We start from the raw sequence: 22,184 nt of genomic DNA, 5'->3' as shown, positions 1-22,184 counted from the left end.
TGTCTGGGTTGTGCTGGGAAGAGTAGAGGAGAGCCCCCACCTCCTGCCCTGCCCCAGGCTCCCAGGCAGGGGCCTTCTCTCCCTGCAGATTCTGGGGGCCCACCCCTACTGATGGGTTGAGTGGGGAGGGGTCACAGTGGGGGAGTGGTCAGAGATAGCCCTGGACTGTGCCCTTCTGCTGGGGAAGAAGCCCTTGTCCACAAGGTGGCTCAAGGTGGGGCTCAGGACGATGGGGGTCCCCAGGGGATGGTCCTGGGTCCAGAGAGTGGAAGCCCCACTCTTTCTAGGAATGCTCAGCCACACCTGGGCAGGTAGGGCCACAGGAAGGAGTGACTGGGGGCTGAGACCTGTAGTCCCCTTGGGGACCCTTGGGGATGGTGTGGGGAATTTTGGTGGCTGGAATTTTTTTGTCCAGGCACCCTGAGCCAACCCAGGCTGCTGGGGACGTGTGCCTGTGGCTGGACTGGGGGACCCAGCTGTGGGACTCCACAGTTCATCCACATCCACCCATCGCCCTGCACGAAATATTTCACCCCCATCAGTGAGGTCTGTAACCGCCCTCAGCGCGGCCTTACCCACTCTCATGTGATGGACACACACACCTGATTTCCAGGCCCAGGGCCAGCCGCAGCCAGACCCTGTGACTCTTCCTCTGCCACGCCCACACCCTGACAGTGCGAGCCCGCAGCGCCTTCTGCAAGGAGACCATGTGGCAGTAACACTCTGTCCAGGACACGGCGTCACTCTGTGCTTCCGCACTGGGCCTGGGCGCAAGGAGACACATGCCCTGGCCTGGAGGGACCCTGGAGGACCTCAGTTTAGAGGTGGTGGGGCTGACAATACTCCTGCTGTCCTTATGCAGGGTGGGTAGGAGGTTGAGGAGAACAGAGGGACTGTGACCGAGCTCGATCTGGTTCCGCTGAGGGTCCCCCTGAGGGAACAGTTTCCCCTGAGGGCCCCTTGGTTGTGCAGACCAGTGTGATGGGCTGTGATAGCCCCCACCTTTGGAAGGGGGGCATGAAACACGGGGGGAGTTGACAGGACCACCTGCCATCTGGCACTCACAGATTTACCCAGATCCTGGGGCCGATCGTGGGGCCAGAGCCCGGACTGGGGACACTTGTTCACTCCCAGGGAGCCTGCCCCCTCCCTGCAGGCCCCCTGAGCCCCATCATGGCCTGGCCACACAGTACTGGGGTTGTCCATAAGTATGCCCTGAGGGCCTCTCTGCTTGGTTCTTTGTATCTGAGTGTCCAGCCCAGATCTGGCTCCTGCTTGCCGCTCTGTCCTGGCTCATTGGGGATCTTCTCTTTCTTCACCCTGCCCCGAAGCCCCATGGGCTGGGGACCCTGCAGCAGCCCCCTCTCTCCCCTCAGTCTCCTTAGGGCCTCCCCCTCTTTCCCTCCTCCCCCCAGGCTGCCTCCTGCTTCCCAGCCTGGCTGGTCAGCAGAATTCCCCTGGAGCTTGTAAAATGTCCCCACCATTAGGCTTGTCCGGGGCAATGCTGAAACAGTGGGTCAGAGCAGGTCGGGAATCGGTATGGGGATCCTGGTGATCAGTCAGGTTGGGGAATCACTGCATGTTGAGGCCTGCCTGTAATAGTTCCCAGCCAACTCAGGTATGAGATGACCTCACATCTGAGATGGGGCGGGTGAAGGAGAGAGGAAAGAGGCCCGGGTGGGGGAAAGAACCCACAGCCCGGAGGGCTGCCAGTTTGGTGGGAGTCCCTGTGCCCGCAGACCTAGTGATCCTGGCTCTCAGCAACCCTGGGCAGGCTCGCCTCTCTGGCATGGAATAAATGCCCCCTGCTCCTTCTCTGCCGGCTCAGATCTTCTGAGGCCCAGCCGGAGCCTCTCCCGATTACTCCTTCCTTTCCTGCTGAGCCTCAGGGTCTCCCTCCTTTCCTGTTGAGCCTCAGGGTCGGGGAACGCTTATCCAGCTGCGTTCTGTGGGCCAAGCACACCGGGGTTTCCTGCCACACAGTGCTCTATTCCCGGCCTCAGCTTTCTCTCCCGGGTCACATGGTGGGTTCCAAGGTCAGAGACTGTGTCATCATCTTCCCCGCCCCCCATGCCCTGGGTGCCAGGCACACGGTGGGTGCTGGGTCTGCGGTGTTGTCTGAGTGGTTTGATGGGTTGGTCGGCAACTTCCTGTAGCTTCTGAGCCCACGTGGATCCCCAGCCATCAGTGCTGGGCCTGTGTGTAATGCCACCCGGACTCCAGGAGCGGTGGAAGGGGCAGGGCTCCAATCGGAAGGGAGGGAGGTGGAGAGCGTGCTGAGGCAGAGAGGGAGGAGCTCCCAGAGACCCCGGGGATAGTCCCTGTGAACCTCAGGAGCTGTGCCAGAGCCGGGTTCAAGTTGCTGCTCCCGTTTCTGTGCTATTTAACCTGGGACAAGTCTTTCACTCTCTCTGCTTGGGGCTTGGTTGCCTTTGGTGGCCTCAAAGGTCATTTTTCGTTCTGAGGGTGATGAGTCTGTGGTTGGACCTGAACTCCAGGTCTTGACACCTGGGATGGCAGGGGTTTTGTCCAAGATTCTAGGACCCATTTGGCCCATTTTGGGGGCTGGGAAGGGGAGTATCGGGTTCTGTGTCCCAAACCTGGCCCTGGAGGTGTGTCTTGGGCACCAGCTCTGCTCAGACCGCTGGGCCCTGTTCCTACAAGCTGAATGACTGGCAGGGCGCGAGGTGCTGAGACAGAATTTCCTGTGCCTCGGTTCCCGTAGTATCACCCAGCAGCGCCCGGGCTGAGGCAAGCCCACAGAGGCACTTTAGAGCAAGGACAGTGGCCAGTTCTGTGGGTCACCCTCCAGAGCACCCTGACTGAGGACGCTTCTGTTTTGGGATTTAGATCCCCACCCCCCAATCCTGCCTCCAGCCTTCAGGCCAAGGTCATGCCCACCGTGGGCAAAGCTCACTCCAGGCACTGTGGGGAGGTAAATGAGAATGGACTTACCTGGTCCCAGCCTGCAAAGCATCATGGGTGAGTGGAGACATCCTGAGCCCGGGGTTCTTAAAGCCGAATGACTTTGGGCGAATCACCCCCTCTCTCTGGTTCTCCCTCTCTCCTCCCCACTTCACAGGGCTAATTCAGGACAATCATGCATATTGGCAACACATAGAGAGAGAGGTGGCTCAGGATGGTGGGAAGGGCTCGGACTGAACAAGCAGACAGGCAGGGGTCCAAACCTCAGCTCCCCCTTGACTGGGGTCTTGGGAAGCCCCCTTAACCTCCCAGCTGCCTCATCTATGAATCTGTGGCAGGAATATTGCCCCTCATGGAATTGTGTGGTACACATAGAGCACTCCAGACAATACCCCAGCATGGTATACAATGACCCTCTCGTCCACTGAACGACCAGCCTGGAATCTGTGGATCCTCAAAAGAAAACTTGGGAATGGAGCCCTGGATCCAGTGTGGGAACTCGGGGGTCCCTGGTGGGGTCAGGGGTCACACATGGCACTACTGGCAGGGGGGGGACTCCCTCCCACTGCAGTTTATGGTGGGCATCCATGATTAAGTAGGGCAATGCATTGGGGATGGACTGCTCAAAAGGTGGGAGTATTAGGGTACAGAGGAGAGGGCAGGGTTGTGGGAGGGAGGTGCCAGAGTGCAGAGGTGGGTGTGAGGAGGCAGGAGGGGGCAGCTGGCTGCAAAGGAAGGATGGGGAACCTGGGGGCAGGGCCACCGTTGGGGAGTTGCCAGTGTGGTCCTGTGTGCATGTTCTTCTGTGGTGTGTCCTCCCCTTTTACAGATGAGAAAACTGAGGCCCAAGACTGACTGCCTATGCTGCATGGCTTGTAAGGGGCAGAGTGGGACGCTCAATGGTACATGCTGCGTCCATGGTACCCAACACTTCTGAGGACCTGGGGGCTCAAAGGCAGCCTCTGAAACTGGGATTGATCCAATAAGGGAAAGAGAGTCGGAGAATTTTTAGAATGAGAAAGGACTCCGAGATCACCCAGTCCAGCCTTTGTCACTTCGCTGAGGGGAAACCGAGGCCCAGAGAGGGGAGGCAAGGGCTCTCAGGCCACAGAGCGTGCAAAGCGGAGTGAAACGACGACCCCAGCTCTCCTGTCCAGCGCCGGGCACGTAGGACCCCACCGCACAGCCCGAGACAGCCCCGGGCCGGCACGATTGCTGCGGCCTTTTGCCGCCAAGGCTGTCCCGTGGGGCAGGGAGTCCGTCATGGGCTGACTCACTGCCTGGGGACGCGGCTGCCACAGCCTGCCTGTGCCAAGGCCCCGCTGGCCCCTGAGGCTCCAGGAACGGAGAGCCGGGTTCCCGCCGCCCAGCCTGAGTCACGACCGACTCGCGTTTGTGTGTGTTTTTCTCTCGGCCCCACACCCCCAGAGCTGGGTGGGAACTCAAGCGGCACCCAGTGAAGTGAGTCGACCCCAGGCTGAATAATCCTGATCCGGAGTGGGGAGTTGGACGGGACCTGGAGTGACGAAATCCGCAGGGGAGCCCGCAAGTCAGCAGTTGGGAGGCCCCGCCTGCCCAGTGCCTATAAAAGGTTCTTGGGGTTTGAGCAGCCCCAGCATCTTCCCAGCCTTCCTGAGCACCTTTCTCTCCTCTGCTGACTCGCTCGCTCGCTCACTCACCTCCTTCCTCTACCATGACCACCTGCAGCCGCCAGTTCACCTCCTCCAGCTCCATGAAGGGCTCCTGTGGCATCGGCGGTGGCTCCAGCCGCATGTCCTCTGTCCTGGCCGGAGGCTCCTGCCGGGCCCCCAGCGCCTACAGGGGCCTGTCGGTCTCCACCTCCCGCTACTCCTCCGGGGGGGCCTGCGGCCTGGGGGGCGGCTACGGCGGCGGCTTCAGCAGCAGCAGCAGCTTCGGGGGGGGCCTGGGTAGCTGCTTTGGTGGAGGATACGGTGGTGGCCTTGGTGCTGGCTTCGGCGGGGGCTTCGGCGGGGGCTTCGGCGGTGGCGATGGCAGCCTCCTCTCCGGCAACGAGAAGTTCACCATGCAGAACCTCAACGACCGCCTGGCCTCCTACCTGGACAAGGTGCGCGCCCTGGAGGAGGCCAACACCGACCTGGAGGTGAAGATCCGCGACTGGTACCAGAGGCAGCAGCCCAGTGAGACCAAGGACTACAGCCCCTACTTCAAGACCATCGAGGAGCTGCGGAGCAAGGTGTGTGGGCCTGGTGGGCGGCGCAGGTGGGCAGAGCATTGAGAGAAGTCATGGCTGCAGCGGCCCTTAGAAAACCACTTTCTAGCATCTTTATTTTACAAACAGGGAGACTGAGCCCACCTTGGGGGAGAGGCCACACAGGCCACTCAGAATTGGTGGCAGAGGGTCCCTTTTCAGCACTGAGGTATCTGAGCTGGGACTGGAGCCCTGACTCTCTTATTCCCTGCCCGTGTGCATTGTACCCTCAACTTCTCTCAGCCTGGGATGGAGGATGGGGTAGCAGGAGACTGGGGGGCATCCCTCCACACACCCTGAGCTGGGTGGAAAAGACACCCAGGCTGGCCGGAGGGCCTGACCTGCCAGCTAGGAGACCCTCAAGTTTGGGGAGCTACCTTTCTCCCCTCTCTGCTCTTCCCCCCTGAGCAGTGGAGTCTTGGCTAACAGGCCTGTCCTTCCACCCTCTCTGTAGATCATCGCTGCCACCATCGAGAACGCTCAGCCCATCCTGCAGATCGACAATGCCAGGCTGGCAGCTGATGACTTCAGGACCAAGTGAGCAACCACCGTGGCGGGCTGCGTGCAGGGCAGAGGGCAGGAGGCAAGCAGTGGGACCGTTGGTCTTGAGCCTCAGAAGCCTCCCAGGTGGAGCCTGATGCCCCGACCTCTGTCCTGCCAGGTATGAGCATGAGCTGACCCTGCGCCAGAGCGTGGAGGCCGACATCAACGGCCTGCGCCGGGTGCTGGATGAGCTGACCCTGGCCAGGACCGACCTGGAGATGCAGATTGAGGGCCTGAAGGAGGAGCTGGCCTACCTGAAGAAGAACCACGAGGAGGTGAGGCCGCTGCTGACCCCTGGCTGCGAGAGGCTGGTTCAGGAACCAGGAAAGGGGTCAGGTGAGCTGACCACCTCCCGCCATCCCTTCCTAGGAGATGCTTGCCCTGCGGGGTCAGACTGGCGGGGACGTCAGTGTGGAGATGGACGCTGCCCCTGGCGTGGACCTGAGCCGCATCCTGAACGAGATGCGCGACCAGTACGAGCAGATGGCGGAGAAGAACCGCAGAGACGCGGAGGCCTGGTTCCTGAGCAAGGTGGGGCTCAGGTCCTCAGCCCTCCTGCAGGACTGCCCAGCCAGGGAGCACCTCTGGAGCGTCTCACACCTGCTCTTCATTCTTCTCGCAGACCGAGGAACTGAACAAAGAAGTGGCCTCTAACAGCGAGCTGGTGCAGAGCGGCCGCCGTGAGGTGACCGAGCTCCGGAGGGTGCTCCAGGGCCTGGAGATTGACCTGCAGTCCCAGCTCAGCATGGTATGAAGGACCCCGCCCAGCCCCAGTCCCCAAGTCCCCAGTAAGGGCCACCAGGCCCTTAACACTGCCACAAGACAGTTCTGCCTCTCTTATTCCAGGAGTGGACCTGGAGGGATCATTATATCCATTATATAGACATAGAAATTAAGGCCCAGAACAATGGAATACCTTTCCTCCACATTGTCTGGCCCACCAGTAGCCCAGTTGGAGTCCCAATCCATATACCTCTCAGGAAACATGCCCAGAGGCCTGGGGGGACAATAGTGACCACCTCTGTTGACTTTCTTTCTCCCGCTCACAGAAAGCATCCCTGGAGAGCAGCCTGGAGGAGACCAAAGGCCGCTACTGCATGCAGCTGGCCCAGATCCAGGACCTGATTGGCAACGTGGAGGAGCAGCTGTCCCAGCTGCGCTGCGAGATGGAGCAGCAGAACCACGAATACAATATCCTGCTGGACGTGAAGACACGGCTGGAGCAGGAGATCGCCACCTACCGCCGCCTGCTGGAGGGCGAGGATGCCCAGTGAGTGCCCAGCCCCCTCCACCCCCCTCCAGCCCCTCTGCGCTCCCAGCACATCTAACCGCTTTGCCTTTTCTCCCCACAGCCTTTCCTCCCAGCAAGCGTCCAGCCATTCCTATTCTTCCCACAATGGTAAGGCTCCTGAGGGTCCTGGGCGCCCCAGAGACCCCAGCCCTCCCTGTGTGGGGCCTCTTAGCTCCCAATGCCCTTCTCACTCCCTCCCCTCTCTCCCACAGTCTTCTCCTCCTCCTCCTCCTCCGGCCACCAGACCCGGCCCATCCTCAAGGAGCAGGGCTTATCCAGCTTCAACCAGGGCCAGAGCTCCAAGCACTGAGCTGCCTCTTCTAGAGCCTCCTGCCCACCCGCCGGCCCCAACCTCCTGAAGGCCTGGGCCAGGGCCCTGTTCTCCCAGCGCGGTTTCTATCTGTCTCCCCTTCCCCTCCGCTGGTGGTGGGCTAATAAAGCTGACTTTCTGGTTGATGCAAACCTGTGTGGTCTCTGTTCTTGAACTAATGGGAGGGGGCTGAAGGTGTCTCCCAGGGACCTCCTGGGACCTCACAGCCGAGGAGTCCAGGAAACAGCAAAGCTCAGAAGCCCTGGTAGGGTCTTCCTAGAAGAACCCTCTACTAGCAAGGGCGTGGGAGGTGGGACACAGGATGGGAAGGAGCTTCCCTGTGTTGACAGCCACCCTGTGGGTGTGGTCAGGCCTGTTTTGGAATGGAGACAACCCTGCCATTCAGAGGTTGAGTAACTTGGAAAAGGTCATGCAAGATAGTAAGAGGTGTGACTGTGGTTCACACTGGGTCTGTCTCCCTTCTTCTTTTCTTCCCTCTTCATTTTAGTGAAACACATCCTCTGGCAATTTCCTGAGACAGGATGCGTAGACTTTTCATGTCTGAAAACATCATTAGTCTACTCCCATTCTTGATGGATAATTTGGCTGGGTATGGAATTCCAGGTTGCAAATAATTTTCCCTCAGCACTTTGAAGGTATTGTGTCACTATTTCCTGGTTTCCAGTGTTGCTACTGAGAAGTCTAATGCTGTTTTGATTCTAGATATTGGATGCTATCCGATTCCTACCCCTTCCCCCAGAGCTTTTAGGCTCTTCTCTTGCTCTCTAGCAGGCTACAATATCACATGTTCTGCCTCCATGTGGCTGTGTTGGATCTGTTGGATTGGGCACGTGGCAGCATCTTTCAGCATAGAAATTCATGTTCTTCAGAAAATTTCCAGGAAATTTTCTATTTATTTCATGATTTCCTCCCCTCCATTTTCTCTCTTTCTGGAACTCTTCTTTTTCCTATGTATTTCATTCTATTTTTCATCTGACTTCTGTCTCTCTCTTTTTTTTTTTTTTTGACTTTCTGAGATTTTCCTAAACTTTGCTATCCAATCTTATTATTTAGTTTTTTAAAAATTGGATACATTTTAGTAACTCTGGATACTTTTTAAAAGAATAGTCTCTTGTTCTTGTTTCAAGACACAATATTTCATGGCTTTAACAATTCTTCCATTTCCATCATCATTTCTGTTTCCTCTCAGCTGCCTTTTTCCTGGTTTGTCTTATCTCTGTCCTTTATGCCAGAGGCTTCCCTCAAATGTCTGTGGTTCTTGATCTTTGGTTAATATTTAAGAGTAAGTCACTAAGAAGCTGATTGGAAAGTGAGTGTGTATGTGTACAGCAGGGGGGTTTTTCCCCTGCTGAGTCTCACTATAGAATAATCTGGTGAATACGCTGTTTTTATTGGGGGACCTCAAATGTCAGTATCTTTAGGCTTTTCTCTTGGGTAGGGTCTTCCTCAGGAAGGATGCCTCTAATTTCCTGCCTGGCCTATGAAAAGCTACCAACTTTCAGGAAACTATGTGGAGGAAGGGGACTGAGAGTGTTTCAGTCTGTTAATCTGACTTAAGTCAGTTTATTACCCCACCCTTACCCAAGCTGTGCTTGCTCCCTCAGGGTTTAGTCCCTCTGGTAAATTCTCCAGAGTACACCTCCAGTTTCTCCTGAGGTAAAGGAGGAGTGGTTGGCATTAAGTGAGGTTGGGATAGAAAGGGGCTATGGAGGTATCCCTGCTTTTTATACAGACTTTTGACCCATTTATCCTCCTGTTTCTAGCCCACCTGCCCTCCACCTTCAGAGGTGCCTGGTGGCTCCTATTCCAGAGGCTTCCAGGGTCCTGCTGTGTGAATCTGCTTGCTTCTTGGCTTCTCCCTGGGAAAGTACCAAGATTACTTTTTTATTTATTTTCTAGATTCCGAGATTTTGTCACTGTAATCCCTTCTCCTGTTCTCTTCATCCAATACAGGTTTTATCCATTAACACTAATTTTAGAGGTGCTTAGAGGGGTGGTGATAAATGACACATTTAACCTCCGAAGTCCCTGCTTTACATGGCAAAATATTTTTCATCTTTCAAGGCTGCTGAGCTTGATTCATCACTCTGTAATGCATGATTATTTTTGGTTGTTGAGCAAACATGTCTCCTTATTTATGGTCAACGATCCTGTCTTCTGGGCCATAAGTGAGGTTATGATTCAGATTGAATCCCAAATCCCAATACCCAAAGGCAACCACTAATAACATTTTGGTGAGTTTCTTTCATGTATATATATTACAGGTCTGTCTATCATCTATCTATCTAACTAACTAACTATATCTATCTATCTATCTATCTATCTATCTATCTATCTATCTAATCATCTATCTACCTATCTACAATCACACTATATCATTTTGCATTCAGTTTTTATTAATATTTTAAGAGAAACACTTCCTTGTGTTATTAAAAGTGTTATACATTTCAATGCTGTTTCCACTGTTTTTTTTTGTTGTTGTTGCAATTAAAATATTACAGCAATAACATCGTTCTGCATAAAGCTTTTATAAATATTTTGCATTATTTTCTTAGACTTGATTCCCAGAAGTATAATTACTAGGTGAGAAGATAATGAATGTTTTAAGGATCTTGACTTGTACTGTCCAATTGATTTCAAGAGAAGTGGTACCAATTTACATATTTTACCAGCAGGGAACGAGAGTGCCTATTTCAAAACCTGCTCACCAACTTTGAGTATTATCTTTTAAAAATCTCTGTTGTTAATTAATTCACCTGTCACTTTTATTTTTATTTTTTAAATTTTACTTTATTATGTTATGTTAATCACCATACATTACATCATTAGTTTTTGATGTAGTGTTCCATGATTCATTGTTTGCGTATAACACCCAGTGCTCCATTCAATATGTGCCCTCTTCAATACCCAACACCAGGCTAACCCATCCCCCACCCCCTCCCCTCTAGAACCCTCAGTTTGTTTTTCAGAGTCCATAGTCTTTCATGGTTCATCTTCCCCTCCAATATCCCCCCCTTCATTTTTCCCTTCCTACTATCTTCTTTTCTTTTTAACATATAATATATTATTTGTTTCAGAGGTACAGGTCTGTGATTCATCAGTCTTACACAATTCACAGCGCTCACCATAGCACATACCCTCCCCAATGTCTATCACCCAGCTACCCCATCCCTCCCACCCCCCACCACTCCAGCAACCCTCAGTTTGTTTCCTGAGATTAAGAATTCCTCATATCAGTGAGATCATATGATACATGTCTTTCTCTGATTGACTTATTTTGCTCAGCATAATACCCTCTAGTTCCATCCACGTCGTTGCAAATGGCAAGATCTTGTTTTTTTTGATGGCTGCACAATATTCCATTGTATATATATACCACATCTTCTTTATCCATTCATCTGTTGATGGACATCTGGGCTCTTTCCATAGTTTTGCTATTGTGGACATTGGTGCTATAAACATTGCGGTGCACGTACCCCTTCGGATCACTACATTTGTATCTTTGGGGTAAATACCCAGTAGTGCAATTGCTGGGTTGTATGGTAGCTCTATTTTCAACTTTCTGAGGAAACTCCATACTGTTTCCCAGAGTGGCTGCGCCAGCTTGCATTCCCACCAACAGTGTAGGAGGGTTCCCCTTTCTCCACATCCTTGCCAACATCTGTTGTTTCCTGACCTGTTAATTTTAGCCATTCTGACTGGTGTGAGGTGATACCTCATTGTGGTTTTGATTTGTATTTCCCGGATGCTGAGTGATGTTGAGCATTTTTTCATATGTCTGTTGGCCATTTGGATGTCTTCTTTGGAGAAATGTCTGTTCATGTCTTCTGCCCATTTCTTGATTGGATTATTTGTTCTTTGGGTGTTGAGTTTGATAAGCTCTTTATAGATTTTGGATACTAGCCCTTTATCTGATATGTCATTTGCAAATATCTTCTCCCATTCTGTCGGTTGTCTTTTGGTTTTGTTGACTGTTTCCTTTGCTGTGCAAAAGCTTTTTATCTTGATGAAGTCCCAATAGTTCATTGTTGCCCTTGCTTCCCTTGCCTTTGGTGATGTTTCTAGGAAGAAGTTGCTGCGGCTGAGGTCGAAGAAGTTGCTGCCTGTGTTCTCTAGGATTTTGATGGACTCCTGTCTCACATTTAGGTCTTTCATCCATTTTGAGTCTATTTTTGTGTGTGGTGTAAGAAAATGGTCCACTTTCATTCTTCTGCATGTGACTCTCCTATTTTCCCAAAACCATTTGTTGAAGAGACTGTCTTTTTTCCATTGGACATTCTTTCCTGCTTTGTCGAAGATTAGTTGACCATAGAGTGAGGGTCCATTTCTGGGCTCTCTATTCTGTTCCATTGATCTATGTGTCTGTTTTTGTGCCAGTACCATACTGTCTTGATGATTACAGCTTTGTAATAGAGCTTGAAGTCCGGAATTGTGATGCCACCAGCTTTGCTCTTCTTTTTCAACATTCCTCTGTCTATTCGGGATCTTTTCTGGTTCCATAGAAATTTTAGGATTATTTGTTCCATTTCTTTGGAAAAAGTTGATGGTATTTTGATAGGGATTGCATTAAATGTGTAGATTGCTCTAGTTAGCATTGACATCTTCACAATATTTGTTCTTCCAATCCACGAGCATGGAATGTTTTTCCATTTCTTTGTGTCTTCCTCAATTTCTTTCATGAGTATTTTATAGTTTTCTGAGTACAGATTCTTTGCCTCTTTGGTTAGATTTATTCCTAGGTATCTTATAGTTTTGGGTGCAATTGTAAATGGGATTGACTCCTTAATTTCTCTTTCTTCTGTCTTGTTGTTGGTGTATAGAAATGCAACTGATTTCTGTGCATTAATTTTATATCCTGCCACTTTACTGAATTCCTGTATGAGTTCTAGCAGTTTTGGGGTGGAGTCTTTTGGGTTTTCCATGTAAAGTATCATATCATCTGCAAAGAATGAGAGTTTGACTTCTTCTTTGCTGATTCGGATGCTTTTTATTTCTTTTTGTTGTCTGGTTGCTGTGGCTAGGACTTCTAGTACTATGTTGAATAGCAGTGGTGATAGTTCACCTGTCACTTCTAAAGCTGCCCTTATGGAAGGACCCTCACACAGAGATAGAGTCCTGGCCTGGGTTGCAAAAACTCCTGAGCTGGATCACATGCTTATGAGTTGTTCACTAACAAGAGGTCAGAGCAGAGGATGCAGAATGCCCTCTACCTAACAAAGCTGTCCGTGCCCACATCTTCAAGGTGCATATCGCCCATCGGTGAATCTTCTGGAAAAAAAGGTCTCCACTTGACTGATGGGGAAACTGAGGGCTCAACTAATTCAGGGAAAAAAAAAACTTTTTTAGGGTCTCCTAGCTAGTTAGTAAAACTACCTGAGAGCAGGAAGCATGTTTCTCCCTTTCATTGTCATATCCTGTGGAAACAAAACATGAACCCCTTTTAAAGATGATATCAAGGCAGAAATGTGAGCTTCCCCTTCAATCAGGGGGACTAGCTTTTCCATTCAGAAATGTCTTGTTGCTTGGATTCCCCAAGCTAAGATTCAAGTCCCAAATCAGACAGCATTTTGCTCTTGCCTGGCCTTTCCTATTTCCTAAGATCCCGGCACCTGAGATGAGGAGGTTGAGTGTTCCTGAATGTTCCTTGTAACTTTATTTTGAACACACCCTCAGATTCTTTATGCTTGAGTTAGTGTCAAAGTTTGTGAAATATTGTTTTAGATAATTGCATAAAGAACTAAAACAATGGCTGGAGTGAGAATTAATGATAGCCCATAAACTGTATCTGCTGATGTAAATAAATGAGTGGTAAGCTCGTCAGGTTTTGCCTTCTTTGGGCCCATTGTTTCTGAGGGCTATAAAAAGCACAGTGTCCCTCCTAGCGTCTGAGATTTGATTTCTTATGTTTGCCTTCCCACCTCTGAGGGTTGTTGTTTTAAGACCTTCTGACAGCTCCCTGAGACATAAACACGAATGAAGCTTTTTGTTTTGCTGGTCCCCACAACTCTCAGCACATAGCGCCTCTGGGACACTCAGTAAGGATTTGTGGAGTCTGATCTTGGGTTTGGGCTACAGACCTCTGCTCTTTCAGGTTTCCATGGAATCAGAAACAAGTTTCTTTCTTTCTTTTTTTTTAAGATTTTATTTATTAGAGAGAGCGCGCGCGCATGCGCATGAGCAGGGGGAGGGGCCAGGGGTGTAGGGCTTGATCCCAGGACTCTGAGATCATGACTTGAGCAGAGGGCAGGTGCTTAACTGACTGAGCCACCCAGGTGCCCCAGAAACAAGTTTCTTGAGGATAGGCTTCTCTGGATTCCACGTGCCCCTTGTCATGTTGGTACAAGGCAGCCACCATGGTAGGGGTTGATGAGCTGCATGGAAGAGAAAGCAAGTTTCTTCCTGAGCTGTGGGAGGGTGGGAGCCCGGTCTTGCAAGAGCTGATGCACCAAGACAGTAGAGCCCTTTATGTGGCCCTTCTCCTGATGTGCTGTGGGGTCACTGCCATGCGCGGATGTAGCTCTGCACCCCTCTTTCCCTAACAGTCCAGGGTTGTTAAAGCAAAGATGTCAGCTGTTTAGTAAAAGAGTCCATCTCTGGCTTGACTCCCTGTGGACACATCACTGGGGCCCCATGTCCCTTTCTGTCCTACGATTATAGGATCGTTACACATAAAACAGGTAGCCTTTATCTGCCATATGAATAGTGTGACAACGTAAACAGAAATATAAAAAACAAACACATTCATCTATTGTTCTGTCCCCAGAGTTTTTCTTCTCTCAGTCTCCTTTCTGGGTTCATTATGTATGAGTACACATCCAAGATGATTTTCAAATGATCAAAGGGCTTCATTATTTAATGAAAAAAGAAATAGAAACAAAAAGACATAGGTGTAGGGCTATTTATTGCTGCATTATTTACAGTGACCAAAAAAGGAAAACCAAGTGACTACCCATCAGTAGTGTATAGCTGAGAAATAGGGGTCTACTCATACTATGGAATATTAAGCAGTCACCACAGTCAATAAATTGGAGCTGTGTTGGGTGGCAAGAAGAGATTCTTCAAGGTATTGGGGAAAGGGAAATAAACACATGATGCAGAAAAACACAGGTAGTATATTGATCTCACTTGTGTGAATAAACAAACCCAGCCCCCCATTTATGTAAGTGCATATGTGTGTGTGTATATATGAGCATCAAAAACATGAAAGGGTACATATGTTATTAACATGGGTTACCTTGGGGGTAGGGTGCGAGGCTGAGGTGGGTGTAGGGGATAGGAGAGGGAAAGAAGAGATCCAAGAAAATAGGAAAGAAAAAAAAGAGTGCATTCACTTTTATACATATCCATAAAATTGTGTCTGTGTGTATATGAACAAAGAAAGTAAATAAAAAATTTAAAAACCATAAAATCAGTTCATTTGTTGAATACCATATCAACTTCCTAGTTAAAAACATGGGTGCCTGGCCGGCTCAGTAGGGAGAGCCTGCAACTCTTGATCTCAGGGTTGTGAATTTGGGCCCCACACTGGGTGTAGAGATTACTTAAAATAACTTTTAAAAAAAGAATAAAAAAACCAGATTGCACAGACCAATACCCTAGATTGTCAATTTTATATTACCATGTAATAAATTTTTTTTACAATTTTAATAATTTTTAAATACAGAGTTCAGTAGTGTTAAATATATTCACAATGTTGTACAACAGATCCAAGCTCTATACTCACTAAACCCCAATTCCCTTTTCTCCCTTGCCCCAGCCTTTGCTAACAAACTTTCTACTTTCTGTTTCTATGCTTCTGACTAGTTTAGGTACTTTGTGAGTGGAATCATATAATATTAATTCTTTCCTTATTTCACGTAGCATAATGTCCTTAGGGTTCATCTGTGTTGTAGCCTGTGATACCATCTAATATATTTTAAATTAGCTTTGTATTTAGATAATAATATGACTACACAAATCAAAAGTATAACCAGAAGGGAAAAAAACCCTAAAGTTAGACTATAGTCCCTCGCAGAAGGTAATGTGGAATAGTGGAAGGAGGCAAGAGCTCAACCTTGGGTTGAACCTGGAGTGTGTCCTGGCTGATCCTTTCACCTCTAAATTTCGGTTCCTTCTTCTATGAATTTAGGGTATTAGTATCTACCTGAAGAGGACCCGTTATTACATTTGATTTTTGCAGCAAGGCTGGGGACAGGCAGTTGTGTCCTGCCTCCTAAGGCTGAGTTGGAGCAAATGTCTCCTTCCTGCCTGCTCTCTGCCAAGACTCCTTGCTATGTCCCTGCACCATATTCATCCCCTTTTGCAGGTGAGGAAACTGAGGCTCAGGGAGGCTGAGCAACCTGTTTAAGGGTGCATGACTGGTAGGTAGGCTATCAGGGAGGCTGCCACCTCTGTGTTGATCTTCCAGATGAGCAGACCCCTGGCCTCGCTGGACTTGATCAAGTTTGCAGAGAGAGCGAGTTCCTGCAGGAGCCAAGTGAACTCAGTCTGCAGCCGCAAGGGGCTACTCCGGGTCAGGATTTGTGCTGAGCTCAGGGTGGGTGGTGCCTACGCCTATGGTGGCCAAGCTCTTCCACGGCAGCCCCTCCCCTCCCCCTCCTTCTCCTTCTCCTCCCCTAGATGAGGCGTTGGGGTATTTACACCATGGAAATGGTAAATGCTACAAACCAGGGCTAGATTTGTTGTGTTTTCTTGATTGTCTAGACTTAAGAAAATCTAGACTTAAATATTTTAAGGAAAAATGTTAAAAATAAGGCAGACTAATCTTAAAAGTGTGTCATGTCTCTAGTTGTTGCATTGTTAATAGCAAAAACTATAAGAAAATATGCTTTCTGTATTTGAAGTCTGCAATCCAGTTCAGCAAAGAAGTCACTCACGTCATTGATGAATGGCTCAAGTTAGGGCATATGTCTATGTTGTTTCTCTTTGATCTTCCTCCTCAACATAAACAAAAATTTCAACTAGTCTTTATGTCAGAACTCTACTTGTTTGTTGATTGCCACTACAGGTCACAAGAGCTTGAAATCAAATCAATGAAAGCATCCTATGAAGATCAATGGACTGGGCGCCTGGGTGGCTCAGTTGGTTAAGCGACTGCCTTCGGCTCAGGTCATGATCCTGGAGTCCCTGGATCGAGTCCCGCATCGGGCTCCCTGCTCAGCAAGGAGCCTGCTTCTCCCTCTGACCCTCTCCCCTCTCATGTGCTCTCTCTCTCTCATTCTCTCTGTCTCAAATAAATAAATAAAATCTTTAAAAAAAAAAAAAAGATCAGTGGACTATGTGGAATTTATAATAAAGAGTACTCTTCTTCTTATTTGTAAGTTAAGTGCTACACATCCCTTATATCAGTACAATTTATAATATTTATTGTGTTATTAGAATGTGTATAATATATTTTATATATTAGTAAAATATATTCTGTATAATATATATATTTCCCTTCTCAGGTGCCTTGGTTTGGGTTCCAGAAGCAGATCCTTAAACAAGAACTCAAGTACAGGAAGTATTTTTGAGTGGAGTCTCACGAAACACCATTAGGGAGTGGGCGGGTGGGACAGGGAAGGAGAGGAAACTAATAAGAGGTGTGTGATCCAGCAAGTGAACCCTGTGGGCCACTGTAGAGTCATTCTTAGGGACAGTGAGGAATAAGTACCTCAGAATTCCTCCCAGAGGACGAGGGAGCTGGGGTATTTATCCTCCCGTCCTGATAGGTTGAGGGGGCTCTCAGGCAGGGGAGTGGTGTTAACTCTCCGGCACTATAGCTTACCCTGTGCACAGGCAGAATGGGCTCTGGTGGCCAGAGAAGGCTCTCAGGCAGAGGTCTCTGGTGCTGACAGTTGGAAGTCTGGCCAGTAAGTGTCCAGGAGAAGTGGCCAGAGCTTGGTGCTTACAGGAGGCAGGTCGCCATGCTGCCAGGGTCAGGGTACCTGGCTTTATGGAGCACATTGGCACCTTTGGGGCACCTACATATTCATGGGAGGTGCTTGGACATTGGGGACTGAGGCCCAGTGGAGCTTCCCTGCCTTTACCTCTCTATGTCTACAACATGGACACAGTAACACCTTTCCCAAAGGGGTTTGCAAGGTTAAATGAAAGTATCAGTGGCAATGTCTAGCATAGTGCTTGACAGATTGGGACTCAGTAAATAGAACCTCTTCGCATCCCTTAGAATCTCTGAAGATAGATTCTTCTCAGACCTCAGAACTCAGAAGACATTTGTGTCTCTGGACAATCAGATATGCCTCCTTCTTAGTGAAGTTTCATATTCCGTTATGTTTCCCTTTTTGTCTGGGCTGCCAGGAAACGCAGAGACACGTGTCAGGGATAGCAGTCTCTTCCGTACAGTTTGGCGGTGGACACACACTGGGGTACCTGCTTAGCTTGTAAAAGTTGGGGCCAAGTCTGTGCCTTCCTTCTGATGCCAGATCCCTTTTTCTTGGTCCTAGACACAGGGCAGGTCGCCTGCTGGGTTGGTCATATAAGATCCTGGCCACTGGCTATATCAGTCCTCCCGGCCCTCCCTGGGGTTTGTCACATTTGAGCTGAGCCACTCTGGATGTGAGGCTGAAGGGTGAGTTGAAGGCCGCCTCAGCTGTGGTTACAGCCTCATGGGGGTGGCTGGCCTGTGAAGGGAAGCCAGGAGGCAGATCAAGGCCAGGGGTGTTCGTGTACGCGTGTGTTTGTATGCATGTGTTGGGGCAGGAGGGGAGAGTGGGAGAGAACAATGAGTCCGTGAATTGCCTCTTTTTGAAACGAATTCAAGTTCCTGTGCTTGCAACCAAAACATGCTTATCAGTGTACCCTATTACCTAATTTTGATTTGCCTTCGACCCTTGCTGGATATTTTCAGTTTTATTATACATGTGTCTTTTATCATAAGCTGACCCAGCCCCCTCTTTTGGAAGTGAGTGACACAGAAATGGTGTGGGGTATGTGTGTGTGTGTGTGTGCGCGTGCGCACCCCCACTGTACCGATCGCCAGGGCTGGGAGGAAAAGAAGCAGGCTCTGGGTGGTGTTGAGTGGCCGGTGGGGCTTCCTTGGCCTCGGGGCCTCATTGGAGCACCTGAGCTGCTGCTTCTCTGTCCCCTTCTCTCCCAGGCAGGGGAGGCAGTGCTGGGCCTCCATCCTCAGAAGTGGGCCTCGCGGCAGCTCCCATACCTTCTCCCCGCGCACCTAAACCATCCTGCTGACTCTTCCCCGGCAGGGCTTCTGGGCTTGCCCATTCCCATAGACTCCACCCTGGCTGGGCCCTCACAGACTCAGCAGCTCATCACCCGGGCCAGCTGGCCTCAGCAGCTCTCCCAAGGCCTCCCACCTCCTGCCCCTCCACTGCCCAGCACTATCCTGGACCCCTCTTTGTTCTTCGTGGCTTTGCCTGAGTTTCGACACCTGTTCTCCATTTGAGCTTAGCCCCTGCCCCCCACTGGTCAAACTCTAGGGTTGACTTTAAGAGAACTATCTGCCAAACATTTGCTCTGTGCCAAGCACCATGCTGGCCACTCGCCATGAATAATCTAGTCCTCTCAATAATCCTGCGAGGTAGGAGCTGCTATGCTCATTGGATAAGAAACTCGCTGGGAGGGCTGCAGTGACTGGTCCAAGGTCGCATGGCTGGTCAGTGGGGGAGGCCTGCCTGGAACCCTGGTCTGACTGATTTGGGAGGCCCCAGGCCTTCCCCAGTCCCACAGGATGGCTCCGTCTGGGGGAGGGCAGCAGCAGACTGAGATTGCTACCCAGCCTCTGTCTGGTGGAGGGCCTATTCTTTCTACTCATGAGGCTGGAACTCCTGGGGAATCACTGTCCTTTCCCTCCCTTGCCCTTTGTTCTGCTGGCCCCGTAGCCCAGGACTCCTGACACAGCCATTCCGGCTCAGGTGCTGACGTTCCTCTCGACTCACCGCCAGGCACTGGAGTTCCCACAGCCACACCCCTGCCTGGGAATGCCCTCTTCCCACTCCACCCATGCAGGGCTCTTCCTTCTTTCAAAACCTAAGTCAAACGCACCCTTTCCAAGAAGTCTTCCATGAACCACCCACCCCACCTGGTGGTTCCTCGGCTCCGGGCTACCCTCAGAGAGTAGAGAAAGCTCTCCGCTCATTTGCCCTCCCCCATCAGACTGGACACCCGCAAGGACAAGGGCTGTGTCTCCCCCATCAGGCAGGAGTAATTACAGTGAATTAACATGCCAAGCACCTACTATGTGAGAGAAACTTCGTGGCCCCCTCAGGCACTGTAGTAAGCTCTCCTGGGGGGTGGCACACCTCCCAGAGGCAGTGGGAAGGCTGAGAAGGGGAAAGCCTGGTGGTCCAAGGTGATGGGGTGGGCCGTCCTGCCAGAGGAGAGGTCTGAGCCGACCCCATCCCTTACCTGGATGATGGCAAGGCCAACATCCTCCTGGTTTTCCCTTTTCTGTCCCTTCTCCCAAAGTATGTTCCATGTGGACCCCGAAAGGGCCTTTGTGAAACACACCTGATAGTGTCACTCCTGTGTGTAGAACCTTCGGTCCCCCCAGTGTTGTGAGTATGAAGTCTGCGATCCTCAGCTCCATGTGTATCCCCCGACCTCTGTTCTCAGTTCCGTCAGGCAGTTCAGCTCGGTGACAAGGCTTAGGTGTTGCACTTTCCTCAGACCAGTGTTTCATGCCACTGAGTCTTTGCTCAGGTGAGCGAATGGGATGTCCTTTCTCTCTTTCTCTCTTGCTCAGCATCTATTCATCGTCAAGGTTCAGCTAAGTGGAGGACTCGTGTAGGATGCTTGCCCACCCTGGGATCGGTGGGATGACTGCCTTTTTTCTGTTTTCCATCCATCCTTTACTCACCTACCCACCCACTATCTATCCACCTTCCATTCTTCTATTTCCATCCATTGTCCTTCCTTTTAATCATCCATCCATCCATCTTCTCACTCACTTGCCAATTCATCTATTTATCCATCCATCCATCTATCCATCCATCCATCCATCCATCTGTCCATCTACCTGCCCATCCATCCATCTATACATCTGCCCATCCATCCATCCATCCATCCACCCATCCATCCGCCCATCTACCTGCCCATCCACTTATCCATCCATCCATCCATCCATCCATCCATCCATCCATCCATCCACTTATCCATCCATCTCTCTGCCCATCCATTTATCCATCCATCCATTCCATGCATTCTTTCACAGTCCCTTACCATCTTCCTGTTCCCCTCTCTCTCCTTTCCTCCCTCCCTTTTGTTCATCTTTCATCTATTTTATGCCACACAATCTTCAGAAACCATATCTTAAATCTGTGTGTTTAACTGAAGCTTGGCCTTAAAGATCATGAAGAATTTGGGCAGGAAGAGAGGACAGAAGTGGAAATTCAGGCAGAGGCTGGAAAATGGGTAGGGATATAGGGGTTGGTGAGGGGACTGGGCTGTAGGGGCTGGAGCTTAGTTCTCAGTGAGCATTATGGGTAATTGGCTAGAAAAGGTAAGTCTTACTTTCCCTGAATAAGTAGCTAATAGATGGTTAGTTGAGCCCATCTGTTGCTGGGCTTTGGCTACCTAACCCTTCATATTCTTAACAACTTAAATGTGATTCTGGGGTGCAAACACAACTCTTTTCACCCCACATATTCTCAACCTACCTAGCTCAGGGAGGTCCTTGTTAAACATTTTGCACTTGCAAAGGAGGCTCTGTGTGACTTTGGACATGACCCTTTCCCTCTTGGGGCCTCAGTTTTCCCATCTGTAAAGTTAGGAGGCTGGCTTATGTGACCCCTGAGGCCCGTTTTGGCTCTGACTTTCGGGGACCCTTTATCAGGGGGTCCTGTCATTGAAAAGTGAGGCTCAGAGCCAGGCAGAGCTGGGACCGAATCTTGGCTGAGCGGCTTCCTCTCTGTGGACCTTGGGAATTACCTCAATCTCTGAGCCTCCTGCATCTATAATGTGGGGCAGTCGATTTCTGTCCTGTCATCTTTAGTGGCTGGCAGGTACAGACGAGGCCATGGACACTGAAACTTGGCTCGGTCCATCTGTTGTGTCAGCTCAGACTCTCACAAGGACAAGGCCCAGATGGGCAGGCTGGCCTGGGAAACCAGTGGGTGGCAGACCTTTCTAGGGGAACGGGGACACAGGGCCTCGAGGAGATGCTCCAGGCTCCCAGTTGCCTCCTGTGCCTGTGATCCTGCCTACCAGCCTGTTCCCTGTCCCCATGCTAGTCCAGCCTTTCTGGAGGCAGAAATTGAGCTTCAGGTCAGCTCAGGTCCCAGTATGTCATTCTTAGAAGTGACAGCCCTCGGCTCTAGGAGACTTTACCCTTGCTATAGGCAGACAGATGGCTGGGACTTGGTGGGGAAAAGGATAGGCCAAGTGAAAGGGGTGGACAGGAAAGAAGGGCAGGGGATATGGACCTCTGCTAAGAGGAGAGGAGAAGCCCGGATGTCTGAGAATCACAAGGAGGGCTCCAACTAGTCACTTGACTATGAGCCTCTCTGGACCTCATACTTCCTACCTGTGACACCGGGAAGACCCTGACTGTCCCCTTCTTCCTCCAGGCTGGTGGGGACCTAGGAAAAGACTCTGGACATCAATTACTACAGAAATAGCTGGTATGTCTTCAAGGGTAGTGGCCTGGGAGCGTCTTAGGGTACAGAGAGGGTTTGGGGAGGCCCAGTCTGGCTTTGGGACTAGACAAGAGAGGAAGAAACTTTTTTTGGGCCTGGACCCCCTTCTCCAAAGTGTTTCTTTTTTTTTTTTTTTAAAGATTTTATTTATTTATTTGACAGAGAGAGACACAGCGAGAGAGGGAACACAAGCAGGGGGAGTGGGAGAGGGAGAAGCAGGCTTCCCGCGGAGCAGGGAGCCCGATGCGGGGCTCGATCCCAGGACCCCGG

The 22,184-nt window shown here is 50.4% G+C and overlaps 1 protein-coding gene across 1 annotated transcript; it reads left to right on the top strand.

The window, feature by feature from the left end:
• The first annotated feature begins 4,534 nt into the window (after positions 1–4,534).
• On the top strand, positions 4,535–7,451 carry KRT16 (keratin 16). The gene is made up of 8 exons (XM_036069121.2): positions 4,535–5,140; positions 5,610–5,692; positions 5,817–5,973; positions 6,068–6,229; positions 6,321–6,446; positions 6,748–6,968; positions 7,051–7,097; positions 7,202–7,451. Exons 1-8 carry the CDS (start codon positions 4,619–4,621, stop codon positions 7,297–7,299), a joined length of 1,416 nt encoding a protein of 471 aa, XP_035925014.2. The 5' UTR covers positions 4,535–4,618; the 3' UTR covers positions 7,300–7,451.
• Positions 7,452–22,184: the final 14,733 nt, after the last annotated feature.

Source organism: Halichoerus grypus, chromosome 2 (genome assembly GCF_964656455.1).
Source record: "Halichoerus grypus chromosome 2, mHalGry1.hap1.1, whole genome shotgun sequence".
Classification (NCBI taxonomy): Eukaryota; Metazoa; Chordata; class Mammalia; order Carnivora; family Phocidae; genus Halichoerus; species Halichoerus grypus.
The sequence above is the reverse complement of the archived record's forward strand: the minus strand, read 5'-3'. Positions and strand labels throughout refer to the sequence as shown.

What these genes read in the sequence shown, in the direction of transcription:
- KRT16 (XM_036069121.2), top strand. Translation starts at nt 4,619, where the DNA reads ATGACCACCTGCAGCCGCCAGTTCACCTCCTCCAGCTCCATGAAGGGC. An exon ending in CTGGAGGGCGAGGATGCCCA is followed by an intron (nt 6,969 to 7,050) that starts GTGAGTGCCCAG and finishes TTCTCCCCACAG; the next exon opens with CCTTTCCTCCCAGCAAGCGT. An exon ending in TTCCTATTCTTCCCACAATG is followed by an intron (nt 7,098 to 7,201) that starts GTAAGGCTCCTG and finishes TCTCTCCCACAG; the next exon opens with TCTTCTCCTCCTCCTCCTCC.